Source organism: Trachurus trachurus, assembly GCF_905171665.1.
Source record: "Trachurus trachurus genome assembly, chromosome: 9".
Taxonomy (NCBI): Eukaryota; Metazoa; Chordata; class Actinopteri; order Carangiformes; family Carangidae; genus Trachurus; species Trachurus trachurus.
The window spans coordinates 11333632-11351885 of record NC_139895.1 but is presented as its reverse complement, the minus strand read 5'-3'; the positions used below and the strand labels follow the sequence as shown (position 1 = coordinate 11351885).

Here is an 18254-nt window from a genome sequence, read left to right as displayed (position 1 = left end):
GGCAAGTTACTCTGGAAAGGTAATTCAACTGATTACTACTGATTTTTCCTTTTACAAGTAATCACGTTACTGTTCTGATTATTTTATTTCAAAGGTAATTGGTTATGTTACCATTCTCAAAAACAAAAGAACAAACACAGAACAACCTCCAGCAGGACAGTTGACACTAAAGCCCAAGACGGGTGCTCAAGCGTGGGAGAGAGGAGCGGAGAGAGGACCGTGGATCTCAGGCAGGGCGTCCTGACACTGTGTATCCCCGGACGGGTGCTTAAGTGTGGGTGAGAGCAGCAGAGTCACTGGGCCGGAGCATGAAGTGACAGTGGTGCACCAGGACCACAGAGGTCGGGGGGGGGGGGCGGACCGACACCTCTCTCCCAGAACGGGCGCTTAAAGGTCCAGTGTGTAAAATGAGAGGAGAACAGTGACATCTAGCATTCCTATTCTATCATCTTTCTACATAAAAGAAGAATTATAAGGCTATAAAAACCAAACAGATTTTATTTTATAGCGATTATACACTTATACTAAATATATTCATTGGTAGTATGTTCAGATTTTGCCAATAAACCTTGACACATATTACACACTGAACCTTTAAGTGTGGGTGAGAGGAGCTGAGAGACTGTAATATAGTTACCTAGGCTTGTAACTGTAATCTAATGACTATTTCAGAAATTATAACGCATTACATTACTCCGTTACTTAATAAGTAATCAAATTACTGTAACTATTAAGTAGCCTGTTACTGCCAGACACTGTGGATCAATAATATGCAGTTATTGCCCCACCAGACATAACTCCTGCTGTGACTACAGTATATTGGGCAGTTGAAAATGCCACGGTTGTCGTTTGTGTGTGTTCACATGTGAGTTTTTTTTGGAAATGCCACCAGCTTCAGATAATTTTGCTTCATAACGGAGCCAAAAAAGTGTGGGTCACCGGCACTGATCAGCAACAAAGGTCCAACTGAGCTACAGGGCAGAAAAACACGACGGTTTCTAAAGTTCAGTAGAAATCTGATTGAATCCGACGTCTGCAGCAGCGTTCATCATCTTGTCTACGAACATTTGTGTGTGTGTTAATGAGCTCCTATTCCTGTTTTCACTCCAGCACTGAGGAGCCAAGACACCAGGACGATGGAGGCTGAAGGAGAGGACATGGAGGAGGAAGGCGAGGACGTGTCCAGCACGGCGGGGCCTCAGCTGGCCGCCGGCGGCGTCACCGAGCGCTCCAACAGCACCTCCAACGGACGCTCCTCCCAGATCCTTTACGTGATCACGTCCAGCCCCGGTAAACCGGAGCACAACATGCCAGGTCAGTGGGCTGGACGCGGCGAGACCACCGGCCACAGCGCTAGTATGTTTACACCCCATAATATGTATATGTGTATATATATATATATCCTTCAGGGCCCATCAGGGACATTTTTGTCCTTTTTGGCAACATTTTCACCTTCCTTTGGCTCCCATTCTGACTGTGTTGGTGATAGTGACACAGCTTTTTGTAATGAAGCCTTTCTCATGACAAACTGTAGAAGTCGAGTTTTGATTTTTATAACAAGGCAGCAGAACACAGTGAAACTAATTGTGCATACACTTGTATATGTTTTGCATACACAAAAATGGCCACTTCCAAAAAAACTGCTCTAAAAATCTAACAGATTAACCCTCCTGTTGTCCTCCTGGGTCAAGGAAGGAAGGACAAAGGGAAAGATAGAAGGGTCAATTGGGTCAAAAAGAAAGAAAGTAGTAAGGACGAAGGGAAAGAAGGAAGGAAGGAAGGAAGGGAAAAAGGAAGGAAAGAAAGATGGAGGGGAGAGGGAACAGATTTGTTCAAGGAAGGAAGAAGGAAGGAGGAAGGGAGGGGGAAAGGACTGTGGAATGAAGGATAGGAAAAAGGAAGGAAAGAAAGAGAAAGGGAGGGAACAGATTTGTTCAAGGAAGGAAGAAGAAGGAAGGAAGAAGCGAAAGAAGAGAAAGAAGGGACGAAAGTGGGAAGGGAAAAAGGAAGGAAAGAAAGATGGAGGGAGGGAACAGATCAGGTCAGTTGGATCAAAAGAGGAAGGAAGGAAGGAAGGAAGGAAGGAAGGAAGGAAGGAAGGAAGGAAGGAAGGAAGGAAGGAAGGAAGGAAGGAAGGAAGGAAGGAAGGAAGGAAGGAAGGAAGGGAACAGAATGACAGCAGGAGGGTTAATATTTTTTTCTGCTTTTTTTTTCATAAATCTCTTAAACCACTTCCTCCTCTGTCCAAAACTACCAAATATCAATGGGAGTCAATGGGAGGCAAATTTTTAAATCTGCGGCTACAGAAAAACTAATGATGCTACAAAGCCAATATTTTGAGGAATCCTTGACCTATCCAAGACTGATTTTAAAAATAAAATCCCCCAGCCACTTGACATTTGTTTTTCAGAAAATAGCTACTGTAATTTTTTGTGTTTTTTTTTTCATTTAAAAAAACAGTGACATCAAGGAATCAAACTGGCATTTCAAGTGTTAAAATCCTCAGAATTATTGAATATTTGGTAGTTTTGGACAGAGGAGAAGTGGATTAAGAGATTTATGCAAAAAAAAATAAAACAGAAAAAATATTAATCTGTTAGATTTTTAGAGCAGTTTTTCGGAAGTGGCCATTTTTGTCCGAAGCGGTACAAGTGTATACGCCGCTGCCTCTCTCTGCCTCTGCTCTTCCTGACAAGAGCTCCCGTCGAACATGACCTGGTTTTCTGTGGAAGTATTAAAATCACGTTAGTCTGTTGAGACGGTGGCTTCCTGTGATCATTCATAGAAGTAATACTCAGCGACGCTCTTGTTTTTTTCCTGTCAGTGACTCATGAGCGAAGTTACTTAACGCGTCTCCCTGCTGATCACAATCAGGCCTCTTGTCAAAGCGACGCAGGGTGGACCGGCGTCTTCTCTCTTCTCTCTTCTTCCTCCTCTTCTTTTCTACTTCCTTCAAACATTATTCCATGCAAACTCTGTCTCTAAGGGCTATCGTTAGGTATTTCTCAACCAGATGAGAGCAGATGTGCGTTGATAAATGCATCACTGTTTTTCTTGACAATTTGCTGGCGGAGCGCTGCTGCTGCTACAGTATCAGGTGTGCCAGCAGCAGCAACAGCAGCTCAAATAATTCTTCACCCGCTAATCCTTTCAGTCTGCCTCAGTTTGTTTTCATTACCGTGATACAACATCTGATGTCTTGTTAACTGTGCTGCTCTCTCTCTGTCTCTGTCTCTGCAGTGTGGACCATCTACGCTCTCGCTGCTCTGCTCATCCTGACCGTCATAGCCATGGTGGCGAAGCTGCTGCTGCACATCACTGTCAAGTAAGTATGCTAACCCGTTGGAGGCGTGTGCGCGATCGAGCAAAGGATCCGATGTCAAAGCATTCATCTGTAGTATTATGTTACATCCCTGTCTTTCATTTTCGTATTCTGACACCAGGATGTTTTGTTGCATCTCACATTAAGTGCAGCCTGATGTGTCACTTTTTAGCTCATTAAGAAAGATTATCCTGCCAACATGTTGTGGCCACTCCCTGGCTTTTTTTTTTTTTTTCCCCCTCTCTTTGCTGAATCTAATAATAAGGAGTTCCTGTTTAATATTCAGCATGTTTTCCTGTCAGCCATTGTGTCTGTTTTTTTGATACAACTGTTTTGAATTGAGTTGCCAAAGCCAGATATATTTTAATCCTGCACAGACGGGGAATTCAGAGATCCCCGCACGGCACGGCATTGTAATTGAGTCGGGTGCCGGTTAGGCAACGTGAAAAAGTCCTGATTTCTGGAGCACATTTAAAGACAGCTAGAGGTGACCACGCGCCCCCACAGAGGACATAAAAGTAAATAAAAGTAAGAACAATAAGTACAAGCAGAAGGCTAATAGACTAAATACGCTGTGTACAGAGTAAACAACCTAACAAAACCAAGAAACACTGAGGAGAAAACAAAGTTATGAGCGTGACAATGGACTAAAAGACGAGTAGAAAGAAAAAAAAGGCTAATAAGGAAATAATAGCTGCATGAGGTTAAAAGATCCCACATTTTATACACTATAATGTGTTTTTAATTTCTGTTTTAGAACCAAAAATTACCTAAATGTAGTTTCACATTCCCTCTCGGGCTTAAGTTGGTGTCAGCCAATCAGAAGAGAGGAGGCCCCTGAGTCTCTTTTCTGATTGGCTGACTGCTCCCTGAGTGATCAGATACAAATCTAGTGGATTTTCAAGTAAACAGAGAAACCAATGTAAGGTTGGATGGTGCGTCCAGATGGGCGGGGCTTAGGACGTGGCTGACAGCGACAGTGACTGCTGAGTTGTGACATCACAAAGTTACAGGAAGTCCTGACGGGTCATTTTAAGGCTCAGTGTCTGAATACAGGCTGTGTGTAGTTCTCTGTGGAGTCTTTGATACTTTCCCCAGTACTACTCTAACACTTAGACCAGATCTATAATCAAATAACACATGGAAATCTCACTTTCCACAATATGGGACCTTTAATAATAGAGGCGGAGGGAGCACATCTAAAATCTAATGACAACTCGTGGTAAGATTTTGGAGCAGAAAATTGCAAAATCTCTCGGTCATTTTAAGTCGTGACCGCGGGGCATTGAGGAGAGATGAGCTTTCAGGTCTAAGAGACCAGGGAGCCGAGAGCCAGTGGATAAAGTCTGTGATATACGGAGGGGCGTGGCCATTAAGAGCCCTAAAAAAAAGTCATCAGCAAGGTCTTTAAACTGAACTCTGAAGTGAGTGGAGAGCCGGTGAAGCGAAGCCGAGGCTGCAGCGATGTGCTCGTGCTTCTTAGCGCCTGTCAACATATTTGCGGGGTCACTCAGGACCAACTGCAAGAGGAGTGATAATGACGATGGAGGGCACAATAGTCCGGTCGATATGGAATAAAGGCACTGGTTATTATTTTTAACAACAGCAATGATGTGTTTATCAAGGCAGAGCTTAGAACGACACCACAGATTTGTTTACCAGGACCTTTATATACAGGGTAAAGGTGGTTTATCCTACTGAGCGGGGGCCAAATATAAGCACTTATCAAAACCTAGTCCAAGAACCAAGTCCTTAACATTGCAACTTTGCAGACATTTTTTAATGCAAGTGAAAATGAAAGATAGTTTATAAATTCTTATCTTTGTCCTCTTTATCTTTCCACTTTTATCTCTCTTTGGCAAATGGAAAAACTTCCGTATGCAGAGATTATTTGAATAAAGTCATTTGAGGTTTTTGGTGCCCTGTGCACGGCCTTTCAACCTTTTCACCAAATGTCACAATATCAGTTTTAGACGAATGGAATTCGATCTTTGTCACCATTTGAGCTGTGGTCCGTGTGAAAAATGTAAAATAAGGAGGGAAGATAATGAAGTCTATAAAAGCTCCCAACGGTTTCCATCAGTTTGTGTTTATAGTTAATTAATGCAACATTAGAAAAACACATTTATAGGGTTCTAGCCGATGTTATTCCTCTGTTTTCCTCTGTCTAACCCCTCCTCTTCCCTCTCCTCCTCAGGTCTCCCAGCATCCCGACGGTCAGCGGCTCGGACAGCTGCAGCCAGAGCACGGCGTCCTCGGAGCCCTGGATCATCCTGTACCGGCCCTCCACCATCTCCCTCTTCAAGAAGAAGCTAAAGAACCACCACGGCGACCTCAGCCCCCTGGTGGGCAACTAGCGCCACCGCGGCGCCGCTCTAAAACCGTTGACCAAGACGCTACTATACCACCACCCACAGCTATTCTGTACACGGGCCCATCGGACGCCACGGCCCTCAGACAATGAGACTCTACGAGGCGCTGCGCTAACAAGCCAACTACTTGAGTGGCTAACGACAACTGACTGAGTGACTGCTACTAAAAAAAACGGCTCACGGGGCCGAAAGTGGCCGGGGCGCTCCCGTCCCCGTCCCGCTCAGCACCAAAGAGGAAAACGACGGGGGGACAGGCCGGGGGGGCTGTCAGTCAGTGTCAGCGACCGACCACAGCGTGAGGAGAGAGAAGGGCAGAGGATTGGACGGAGGAAAGATCTGCTGCTCTGACAAAGACACGAGGACGCTTTTATATCACGCCATGCAGGCAAGTTTCTCCTGTTCAGCGAAGGCGCCATCTCAGCCCCCGACGATCAGCAAACCTCCACAGACCCTAACCCACTGGTCACTGGTCTGTGTCCAGTTTAGAGGAAACAGAGAGGGTTTTTTGTTTGTTTTGTTGACCTCTTCCTGGTGCTTCCGTCACATTGGCAGCAATCAAATCTTCATCGAGTATCAAGGAGGAGGATGAAGACATGGAGTCCTGGACACACACCTCACAGCTTCACAGTTTTATATTACAACTCTTCTAACTGCCTCATGTGGACGAGGAAAACACTTGCAGCCAAAAACCAGAATCCTCCCATACAAAGAGATGTGTATTTATTTGTCTGTTTGTCTGTTTGTTTGTTTTTCTTTTGGTTCTGTTTGCAAAATGCTAATCTACATTGTAAAAACTCAAAATCTTTCCAATAATATTTTTTAATAATTAATAATAATTAAAATTTTAGTCAAAACTAATCTCTTTCCACTTAAAATAAGACTCATCACCTTAAAAATTGACTTGTTTTTAGACAGTTTTCACTTGTTTCAAACTAATTTTCAATTGAAATAAGTAGAAAAATCTGCCAGCGAAATCAAGTTTTTTGTGCTTGTAAAAAGAAAGAAAAACTTGCTCCACTATCAGATTTTTCTACTTATTTAAAGTGGAAAATCTGCTTGAAAAAAGTAAAAAGTGTCTAAAAACAAGCTACTTTTTAAATGTGATGAGTCTTATTTTAAGTATAATTAGATTTATTTTGACTAGAAATGACATTTTGACTAAAAATAAGACAAATATTCTTGGTAAGATTTTGAATTTTTGCAGTGTGTCTTTTGTTTTTGTTTTTTTTCTTGATGTTCTCTATGTGAAAACTAGCTTTCTAAAGGGGGAGGGTGGCGGTGGCGGGAATGGGACGTGAAAAACGTCACGCAGCGGAAGGTGGTAGATATCGCAGCACTTTGGGGGGATGAATCACTCGCTATTAAACGAAAAGATCAGAGGGAGAGAGAGAGAGAGAGAGTTCACTCACCCACTCGGTGCTCATGTGGATTTGGGTGGAGAGAATAAATGGTGGAGAGGAGGGGAGGGGGAGGAGGGGAGGGGGGGTTGGGTGGCGCAGCAGTTTGCAGACAAACTGCCATTTAGGGAGGCTTGGGAAGATCTGAGGGCTTTTCTTTTTTTTTCTCTCTCTCTCTCTCTCTCTTCTCTTCTGCTCGGGTTGTGGGTGGGAGTCTTTCCGGTTTGATGGTGTTCAAGTGCCTTAAGGATCTCCTCTTCCCCTTGTCTCAGATTCCTCAACATCTGTTTCTTTCACGAAGCCGACCGGGGTCCCTTCAAACACAAATACACAACACAACACAACAAACACAAGTTGAGTCTGTGCACTTCCCGGAAAAAGAGAGCATGTGCAAAGAGCTTCGTTCCAAAAATAGGATTTTCCGCCACTTAAAATGTAAAAGTAAAAAAAAAAAAGAAGAAAAAAAGCAATGATGCCACATGTTGTACAGTGATTGAAAGCATTAGATCTTAAGTCTTTAACCATAGTGCACTCAACTGAACACCTCTCCTGATTGTTTTTGTGTTTTGCTTTTTTTAACGCGTTGTAAGAGTCGAGGCTTTAAAAGAAAATGTTTGTTTCCCCATTTCTGTCTGTGCTCTTATGTGTGGTCTTGGACATTTACTGAACATATTGTTCACATTAAGTTTTAAGTCTTTTTGATTGCAGTGGAAGGGGGGGCAGGGGAGGGAGGGGATGGGATGGGGGGGTGAATATTGTTGTACATTATGTAATTCAGTGTGGGAATGATGATATTTATGTTCGCTTCTTTCATTTTGTGTCTAGTCGAAGCGCTCGAGAGACGCGTCAAAGTACTTTTTCTACTCACTCATCAACTTAGCTCAAAAGTGGAATGCATTTTTCTTTTTTTTTTCTTTTTTTCTTCCTCTCCTTCCTCTCCTTAGACAGCGGTAAATTGCCTGAAATCACAAGACGCTGCTAGACCCTGAAGCTTTTACCTGTCTCCTTGATTTCAGGCCAAAAGGTCGAGCGCCAACAATACACCCAGACAGCGATAGAAACCAAAAGAAAAAAGAAAAGAAAAGAAAAAAGCAGCAGCAGCCGCTCGCTGGGACTGTGCACACAAGCTGACAGCAGGTTTTCAGCTGTGACAGTTTTTCTGTGCATTGCTGTGACATTTAAACTACTTCTGAAAGGTCAGAGTCTACTAGTGCGCCATTGGCATAGTAATTGGCCTTTCCTGTCGTGGGACTGAATGTTAGCGTGGGCTCCTGCAGATGGTCAACCCCCCCCCCCCCCCCCACACTCCCAAAAAAAAGTAAAAAATCTTCTAATTACCATCAGGATAAATACAGAAGAGGTTCCTTCATCAGTGCACTTAAAGTTTCTTCTATGGTACTTATCACTCTCTCATTTGGTTTCATTGAAAAGAAGCAAGAAATCTAAAAATGCGTTATTATTTTGTGCAGCAACCCAGAGCACTTGAGTCAAAAGGTTACGTTCAAAGACACAATGCAGCTTCACAGTGACGCTCAAGTCAAAGTCACACAGTGTTTTATAGTTTTCAAGAGTCAGAGAAAACTTAAAGGCCGTAAATAAAAAGAGGAAGGGGCCTTTCTTTCTTTCTTTCTTTCTTTCTCCCCATCAGAAGTTTGTAAGGATATAAAGAAAACAAGATGGGACCACGCTTTACTCTGCCTGTCTGCTCGACTGTAACTCATGTTAATTATTGCAAGACAAGAGCACATGCCCCTGGGTCTGTGATGTTCAGAGCAGACCATGCGTAGAGAGCGAGCAAGAGAAGGGAAGAGCTGAGAGATGTGAGAGCGATGGGAAATTAATGTGCGTTCAAATCAAACACAAACTAACCAAATCTGACAGTTTAAATCTAACAAGGGCATATTTGTTTGGATAGCCTGGTGAATTATGCAAACTCCCATTTTCTGTCCCATCCTCCAGTCAATCGGAAAATTCCACGCTATCTCCTCCGCGCTTGCCGAGCGGTGGAAACAGTCTTTTCCCAAACTGTTGTAACTGATGTGAATGTCCCCGTGTATAAAGTGCTCGATGACGTGAAAAAAAACATCCATCAGGACAGAGGATCCCCGGTGGGAAACCAAACGATGATGATGAGGAGGAGGAGGAGGAGGGGGCCGACACATTGTTTCCATGAAATTGTAAATAGCGAAATAGTGAAATTTTTAATTTATACAGTAAATTATTGTTATTTTGTATTATGTGAATGGGATATAATCTATCTTTTGTATAAGTGAAGTACCTTTGTAGTTTTATTTAATGTGTCCCTGGTTGCAAAATAAACACTGTATGCATGTTTCCTAAAGCCAGCGTACTTTCTTATTTCATCATCAAACACAAGTATTTAAACCCTGAGTTGCAGAGAAGAACCATATGGGCCTCAAATGCCGGATCACGCTAATCCTGTTCACTCTTCCCATTCCAAACCTTTTTCTTTTTCTTTCTTTCTTTTTTTTTAGTGCTTTTGTGTGAGAAAATCAAAAGGTGCAATGCGATTTTCTAAAATCTGTTTGGCTTAAATAGATTCAGGCTTCGGTGTTTGCACAGTGGGACATCTGCACCCCCGTCTCCTTTTCTCCCTCTCTTTCTCTCTCTCTCTCTCTCTGAAGTTAAATACTTATCAGATATGCGAAATGACTCCCAGACTGTTTTGGAGATGCACACACACATGGAGGGGAGGATTTGCAGTGCCATGTGTAACCCATTGGCTCCCCTCCGGGATGAGGTCAAGCATGCAACCTGCACATTTGAGGGGGAACAGCAGGAGTGCAGCTTTACAACTGGAACACCGTGAAAAAAAAAAAAAAAACTGAAACAGAAACAGAAAAAACACAAACATGGGAGGACGTTTAATAAGCTGGAACACTTGGTATGTTTGCAATGATGATTTCTTAATTTGCAAAAGGTGTTTTCTTTCTTTCATCAGGCTCTGAAGCCGTTCGTTGGGGTGGGGAGGATTTTGTTTCCCGGCTGCAGCCTGTTCCTTCATATAGGAGTAATAATAAGTGCTTCCATATACAGGCTTTCCTATAGAAACACATTCAGAGTGACAAGGACTCACAATTAGTCAGGAACCTTGACCTGAAACTGTCGAATGTTTCAGCTTGTGAGGTTTCCAAAAAGAAAAGAAAACCCAGATCAGGTTACTGTACCTGTGAGCTACAGATGCTAGTACTACTTGACTGTACTAGTCAAGTGAATGGATAATCCGTCCAGAAGAGAGCAAAGACACCGGTCGACAGGTATTTCGGATTCATTATTAGAAACACACACATCCCAACACAAGACCAGAAACAGGAGATTGTAAATGATCCTCTCCCTCCCTCTACTGGTGAGATGATGTTATATAGGTAGTATGTTTCCTCTGAAGAGGAAGCCCAGTGTTGATGTTTGAAACCAACCAGCTCTGTACATGATGATGAACAACCATAAATGTTAGTAAAATAGTTGTTTAGAGTGAAATAGAAATACTCAAATTCAAAATACAGTGGAGTACAAACTTTTAGATGTCTTATAAGAGGTTTGGTTGGACTTTTTCTCATCCATCCATTCACAGGAAGATATCACACACACCACCCGTCAACCCCCAAAATGCTTTTCTCCCCCTCTCTCAATAGCAATTGTGCAGTTGTAACATTAATCCTTAACCAGACTCGGAGACTTTTCACCGCTCCTCTGGGTCCCAAAGCAGTGAAAAAGCATCGGCCTGCAGAGACCCCACCAACCCCTCCAACCCCACCCCGTCCCACCCTGCTCATGGTCAACCTTCCCATAGCCGGGGAACAGAGAGCGGTGCAAGCCGATCCCCCTGAACCCAAGTCGACCAGTAATTAAGGCAACAATGGGACAATGCGTGGCCGTGTCTGGTTACTGTAAGAACGAGAAAGTGAGAAGAAAGGAAGACAATACCTGCCACTTTCTGCACTCGGGGAACTGAAGTCAGCTCCATTAGGAGAGACAGAGGGGAGAGGAGCTGGTCTCCTGTGGTGGACGATGTGGAGAAAAAATAACTGTGAGAAAGAGGTTCACTCACTCTCCATGCAGCAACTTGTCTGTTTGGATCTGCCCTCGCTCTGCAATATCGTCTATGACCCCGGTGTAATTAAAGCAGTCTCATGCCCTTCAGTGGTTTTTGACTACATGCATTGGCCTGTTTCATACTTTCCCTCTATTACTGTAGCTGTTTGCTGCTGAAAGCTGTTTACATGCAAAACACTTTCAGCTCTGCCTTCAAGGCAGTCGATGTTATTATTATCATCATTATTATGAAAATATATCCAAATTCAGAGTTTTCATCTTTTTAAATGTGAGGATTTGATTATCAGTTGTTCTAAAAAGGAATAGCTGGTTGTTGTCAAAATGTTTTTTGGACAACATTATTCATGGCCTGATTAAAAGAATACAGTAATCAATAGTCTAGGTCACATGTCAACTAAATTGTATCACAATTTAAAATAAACAGCCAACCAATAATGGGCTACTGACCATTAGCTCAAACCCTCCTTATCATGTATAGGCTATAAACTTTATAGTATGTGTATGTGTATATAATGGGCACATCTTAATAGCTATACAGTCAGATATTGTCCCACCTCTATTATGATATATGAAACACTCACACTGCTGACTAGTCACATCATGTCCTGTGATTTGCATACATATATATTTATGCAAACAAAAGAAAACAACACAAAAACTCTAATTTTATGACTTTTTCAGACAATAATAAATTATACAATACATTTTATTTATAACGCCTTTTACAGATGCTCAGAGACGCTTACATAAAAACAGCAAAATTAAAACACAGAAACAATGTGCTACAATATCGAAACAGAAGTTAGACATTTATTTACACATTCAAAGCCAGTTTAAAAAAGTGGGGTTTTAGGAGTAATTTGTGTGTGGAGGTCTGCACAGTCAGTCTCCATATATGACACAATGTTTTTTTTTTTTTTGTATCTATTAATACACATCTCATAAATTATACATTATTTTTTATATTTCTATTCTCATATTTCCCATATCACCGTTTTATAACTTTCCTAAGGAAAAAAAAAAAACTACACCGTCGCTTGTTAGTGACGTCACGCTGACGCACAATTGTGTAACCGGACAACATGGCGGCCTCTATGAGACTGCTGGTGCGGAGGGTGATCCGACTTTCCCACAGAAACGTTCACGTCGCAGCCGCCGGAGCCCCGGGCCGACCGGGCTGCTGCTGCGGCTGCGGCCGCTGCTGGGGGCCGATGACCCGGCGCTGCTTCAGCCAACACACCGACACCGACACTCACTTCGGCTTCGAGACGGTGCCGGAGGCGGAGAAGGCGAAGAGAGGTGAGTGACGGGAGGAGGAGCTCCGGTGCAGGTCAGGTCGACCCTCCAGAGGAGTGATGAGGGGAGAGGAGGAGATATCAGATAGTTGATCCACGAAGTGACACTTGTGTTGCTTTAAGACAGTTACGTGTCTACAGATGATCCCTCCTGTCTATAATCTGCAATAAAGTGTGAATTATATTAAAATAAGGCGTGTTTGCTGCATCATATACAAGCCGAATTCAAAAGTAAAGGATACTAAATAGTATAACATTTTGAAATATTAAATCTTAAAAGTTGTTTTCACAATTTATCTAAGGACAATAATTTGCTTATGTTTTGAACGGAGTCTGTAAGTGAAAATACACTTGTTGTGATTATGTGTGCAATGAGTAGTAGTGCACATTTACACTGGTGGTGCATGATATAATGGAAAGGAAAACAATAAAGAGAGTTCCTTGTGCTTACAGGGACATTAAATAAATACCCTACTACCTCCATAAACCATAAAATGTGCGGCACACATCAAAAGTATGGCGATAAAACCAAAGAGAGTTGCATTTATGTATCAGAATATATGAAACTGAAATAAAGCTCAAGTTTAATTATCATCTCAACAAGAAATAAAATGTTTAAACTACATAAAAATAGTAAGTATATCAGTGTATATAAATATAACAGAGGACAACTAAAACACGCCTTCTTTCTTTCTCTTTGCTTGTTTCTTCTAGTGTACAAGGTTTTTGAGAACGTGGCCCAGAAGTACGACGTCATGAATGACGCCATGAGTCTGGGGATCCATCGGCTGTGGAAGGACATGCTGCTGCACGCCATGCACCCACAGCCCGGGGCTCGACTGCTGGACGTGGCCGGTGGGACGGGTAAAGCTGTGTGTGTGTGTGTTTTTGTATGAATGTGTGTGTGCATTTCTCAAGACCACCAAACTGAAACCCTCTCTGCTGTCGTTCTTCCTCCTCCTCCTCCTCCTCTCAGGTGACATCTCCTTCCGTTTCCTGGAGTACGTCCGCTCTCAGCAGGAGCGGCAGCAGCGGCGGGCGACGCGCTCCCTGCAGACGCCGTCCTGGCAGGACATCTCCAACAACTACTCCACGGAGGACGAGGAGGCGCTGCCGCAGGAGGCCAGAGCCGTGGTCTGTGACATCAACAAGGAGATGCTGCGGGTCGGGAAGCAGAAAGCCGACGGCCTGGGGGTCACAGCAGGTGAGAGTCGGGTTTCTCAGGTCCCAGGTCATACCGAGCATGCATACATGGGTTTTTGGGTTCTTCATGCACACTGAGCAGGTAAAGCATCACATGGTTAAGGTTAAATATGCTTCATTGATGCTTAAAGGGATAACTCACTCATTTCCTACTCTTCATCATGCCAAGGAAGGGTTTGGAGAACTTTCAGAGTCATCAAAACGCTTTTGGAGATCCAGGGGGGGTCCAGCTGGCAACAGATTTTCATATAATGGCGGCGGATAGAGTTCACTTTTGAATCGTCCAAAACACACACTATGAAACATCCAGATACCTCCATACTGCTCGTCTGTACTGACCCAAGTGTCCTGAAGCCGCCACATTAAAAAGTTGATCTCTAATTTGATCTCTGTTTTTTTCTGTTGTTGTAGCAGTAGATCCCAGTGGCTCTGTTGGTGTTTGTGCGCATGCACCAGATTTGCTGTGAGATGTTCGTTCGTCGTTGTAAACCAGGAAGAACACCTCGCAGCAAATCTCACACATGCGCACAAACATCAACAGAGCAGTATGGAGGTATCTGGATGTTTCATAATGTGTGTTTTGGACGATTCAAAAGTGAACTCTGTCCACCGCCATTATATGAAAACCTGTTGCCAGCCGGACCCCCCCTGGAACTCCAAAAGCGCTTTGATGACTCAGAAAGTTCTCCAAACCCTTCCTTGGTATGACAGTGAGTAGAAAATTGGTAAATTATCGATTTTGGGTGAAGTATCCCTTTAAGCATCAATAAACTATCGTTAACCTTATCCAGGTGATGCTTTACCTGCTCAGTAATACACTGTATGAAATGCTCTGAACAAATCAAGCTGCCTCTCCTACAGTACAGTCATCCACACAGATACTACAGTGGGTATAATCATTATAATAATAATTAATATAAATAAAAATAATTATATAAGGAGTGTGGATGTTACTTTGATTCTAGACTTCAGGCCTGTTCATGTTGCGTGACAGCATCACGTCCATATGTGATCACAAGCAACACAAGTCTTCCGTGTTGCTCGTTGCAGCTGCACAGACTCGACGTTCTGCATCGACACGAGTTGAATCTGTTCACACGTTCGTCTCTTCACGCTCCTGGGAGCACAGACTGGGAATGTAGATACACAAGAACAGATAATAAGAAGTTTGTCAGATTTCTGTGCAGCCGTGCGTGACCAGAACAGAGTACACGGAGTTCATAGTAACAAGTCTGCAGGGTGATGAAACTGTCACAAGTTCACAAACTGGTATTTCAGCTACACAGCCTGTATCTTTCTGTGTGTGTGTGTGTGTATGTTTGTGTGTGTGTGTGTGTGATCAGGCCTGTCGTGGGTGGTGGGCGACGCTGAGGAGCTGCCCTTTGATGACGACCAGTTCGACATTTACACCATCGCCTTTGGCATTCGCAACGTCACTCACATAGATCAGGTAAAAGTTCTGCTTGTCATTTTATGCTTCATTACACTGTTAACTGTAACTTAAAGGGATAGTTCAACATTTTGGCAAATTGGCCCATTGCCATAATCCCTATAGTCATAGCAGTAGGTTCGTTACCTTTAATTGTTGGTGCAAGCTGTTTTTAGAACGGCAGAGCAGAGCCGTGAGTTGCTCAGAGCTACGCTAGGCTCATGGGATTTCTTGGTTTCCCTCATCAAACTCATCAAATACACAATCCAACAACTCCAAAACGCTCTGGTGGACAAGTTGTGACCTGCACATTCACCACGCTATGAGATAATAACAGAACGTTACCAGACAGAGTTGTTTTAGAGGTAAATTCATGCAAAACTGCTGATGCACGTTTTTCAGCAAGCAGTCTCTGCGTTTACCTCTAAAACAGCTCCGTCTCGTAAAGTTCTGTTATTATCTCATAGCGTGGTGAATGTGCAGGTCACAACTTGTCCACCAGAGCGTTTTGGAGTTGTTGGATTGTGTATTTGATGAGTTTGAAGAGGGAAACCAAGAAATACCATTAGCCTCCGTAGCGTAGCTCTGAGCAGCTTGCGGCTCTGCTCTGCCGTTCTAAAAATAGCTTGCACCGACAATTAAAGGTAACAAACCTGCTGTTATGACTATAGGGATTATGGCAATGGGCCAATTTGCCAAAATGTTGAACTATCCCTTTAAGCTTATTTCAGCTAATGAGTAATTTGTCCGTTTTTCTATCAGTGCATATGAAGCTCAGGTCGTGTGAGTCTCGGCTGATGATTTACTTGATAAATAACTTAAGTCTTGATGCTTAATTTTGCATTCCTTATTCTTCTTTTCCAGGCTCTTCAGGAGGCGCTGAGGGTCCTGAAGCCCGGCGGCAGGTTCATGTGTTTAGAGTTCAGCAAAGTAACAAATCCTGTGCTGGCAAGGTGAGGAAGAGGAGTTAAATCATGATGGATGCCTCAGTGTAAACACCTGTCAACGCTGTTTGTTGATGCCATGACATGAATCCAGAAATATAGAACATTTCAAGCTGTTGTACAGAGGAAACTGGGGAAATCAGTTGTCAGTTTATTATAATAAACCCACTGCAGCTGAAACCAGTTCAGTCTAATCCATCAGTCCTGCAGGAAAATCAATAACAGAAACTTTGCAAAGCTTTTGCATCAGGCTGCATTAGTTTGTTTCCAGATGTACCTAATAAACTGTATGTTTTTATATAATATTGTTGATGTTGGTATCCTTCCACAAGCTGCAGCACATCTGTGTGTTTGCTTCTTGTGTTTTGGACCAACACTGCCCTCCTCTGGTGTTGCAACGTATAGCAACTGAGTAAATTACCTGTTAAATGTGACTTGTTTGAGTAGAAACCACTGATTATTTTTCCATTAATTAAAGTGAAGGAGGTCGTCAGTGAGTTCAGTTTGAAGGAAAACCTGCAGACACATGGTCGACATCCTCTACTGTCGTTACAGATGATGATTAACTAATCCCACAACGACATAAATCAGAGCTTTATTTACACATGGAAGTTTAGAGTTTGATGAAAAATGAGAATAAAATTGACCTCATTAAATTGTATATACGATGTGACAGACTGACTTAAAGTTAACTTGTGTCTCGTTTCATTTCTCAGGCTTTACGACGCCTACAGTTTCCAGATGATCCCCGTTCTGGGAGAGGTGATCGCTGGAGACTGGAAGTCCTACCAGTATCTGGTGGAGAGCATCCGCAAGTTCCCCGACCAGGTGAGAAGATGTGTCCTCACTTCTGTCTTCTGTCTACTTTCACTCTGGGTGTAGATTTATCTCTATATCACAGTTATTTTTCATAGTATTTTCTTTTATTTCCCTTAGAAAGTTAAACCTTATTTGATGTATGCTCTGTTGATACATGAAGGTGTTTTTATGCTTTATTTTTATGCTTCATTATGCAACGAATGATTAGCATGATCAATATCTATAATTTTGATTAATTTCTATTTCTCCACTTTCTTAAAATGTGAAAAAATACATATTTTCATTATTATTACCTCATGAATAAACCTTTCATAATATTTAATCCTTGAAAATCCTCAAAGATACTATCTAGAGCCTGATGTTGATAAATACTAAACCACTGATCTCTCATCAAAGCTTTTACTGATTAGTTTTCAGTAGATTAATATTGTTTTCATATTCGTCATGGGTGTATTTATGAGCTAAGTTAAACTAGATTTTCATCATCGTTGTGCAGCAGCATCCTGACAGTGTCGGTTCCTCGTGTTTCTGCTGCAGGAGGAGTTCAAACACATGATCGAAGACGCCGGTTTCTACAGTGTGAAGTATCACAACTTGACCGGCGGAGTCGTGGCTCTTCACTCGGGTTTCAAGCTGTGAGATCGACTCTTGAACTCGACTCCTCAAACAAAAAGACTTGAGTGTGTGTTTCAGGCGTCTGTGCCTGTGTGACAGACTGACAGAGTGAGTGAGTGCAGAGCACGAAGCCCCACACAGATCTGCTCTGCTGATGTCACTGCACCGAGGTCAGTGGACGTATTTATTATCGTGTGTCTGTCAAAACTACACTGTTCTCTACAGTATCGGTGTTCAGACAACTCGGTGAGTCGGTTAAAACTATTTCAGTCCAGTTAGTTTTGAATATTTTTTTGTAACATCTACATTTTGGAAATGGATAATAAAAGCTACAAAAGCTGATCTCAGTATTTGAATGACTTATTCCCTGAATCAGAGGTTTTGACCGTGAGCTTCTTACCAGGGACTTGAATGTATTTTCTTACTTTGATTAATGGAATATTTTTTTATTATATTATATTAATTATAATTTGCAGCAGAGTCTTCGTCAGTAACCTGTCCATTTTTGTAGCACAAGCCAGTTACATGCTCGTTTGAGGAGCAGAGCTGTTTGATGTCAGGTCAGCACTAACAGTTTATGACGTCATGACTGGCAGTCAATTAGAGTTCAATATGGTATATTTTAATCATATTTCATATGAATGCTCAAAATATTCTAATTTGATTTATTTTGATATCTGCATTTTTTCCTCATTTCCCCACAAATTTGCTCTAGCGCCCCCCGGTGGCCCTAAACTGATCTCCACTAGTGATAAAATGAGCACTTCAATGCACAGTGTAACAA

The 18254-nt window shown here is 42.5% G+C and overlaps 2 protein-coding genes across 2 annotated transcripts in view; both read left to right on the top strand.

The window, feature by feature from the left end:
* kremen1 (kringle containing transmembrane protein 1) overlaps window positions 1-5825 on the top strand; it is a gene marked incomplete at its 5' end in the record, with an annotated part of 72213 nt that extends 66388 nt beyond the window's left edge. The window contains 3 exons of the mRNA XM_083979172.1: window positions 1111-1314; window positions 3241-3325; window positions 5520-5825. Of these exons, the coding sequence (XP_083835298.1) occupies window positions 1111-1314; window positions 3241-3325; window positions 5520-5679 (449 nt within the window). The 3' untranslated portion in view covers window positions 5680-5825. The remainder of the gene's footprint in view (window positions 1-1110; window positions 1315-3240; window positions 3326-5519) is intronic.
* A 6422-nt stretch (window positions 5826-12247) lies between these two features.
* On the top strand, window positions 12248-17812 carry coq5 (coenzyme Q5, methyltransferase; the record flags this gene model as incomplete). Its single annotated transcript, XM_083978427.1, has 7 exons — window positions 12248-12464; window positions 13175-13324; window positions 13437-13664; window positions 15007-15113; window positions 15957-16045; window positions 16753-16864; window positions 17393-17812. 7 exons carry the CDS (start codon window positions 12248-12250, stop codon window positions 17492-17494), a joined length of 1005 nt encoding a protein of 334 aa, XP_083834553.1. The 3' UTR covers window positions 17495-17812.
* Between the last annotated feature and the right edge of the window lie 442 nt (window positions 17813-18254).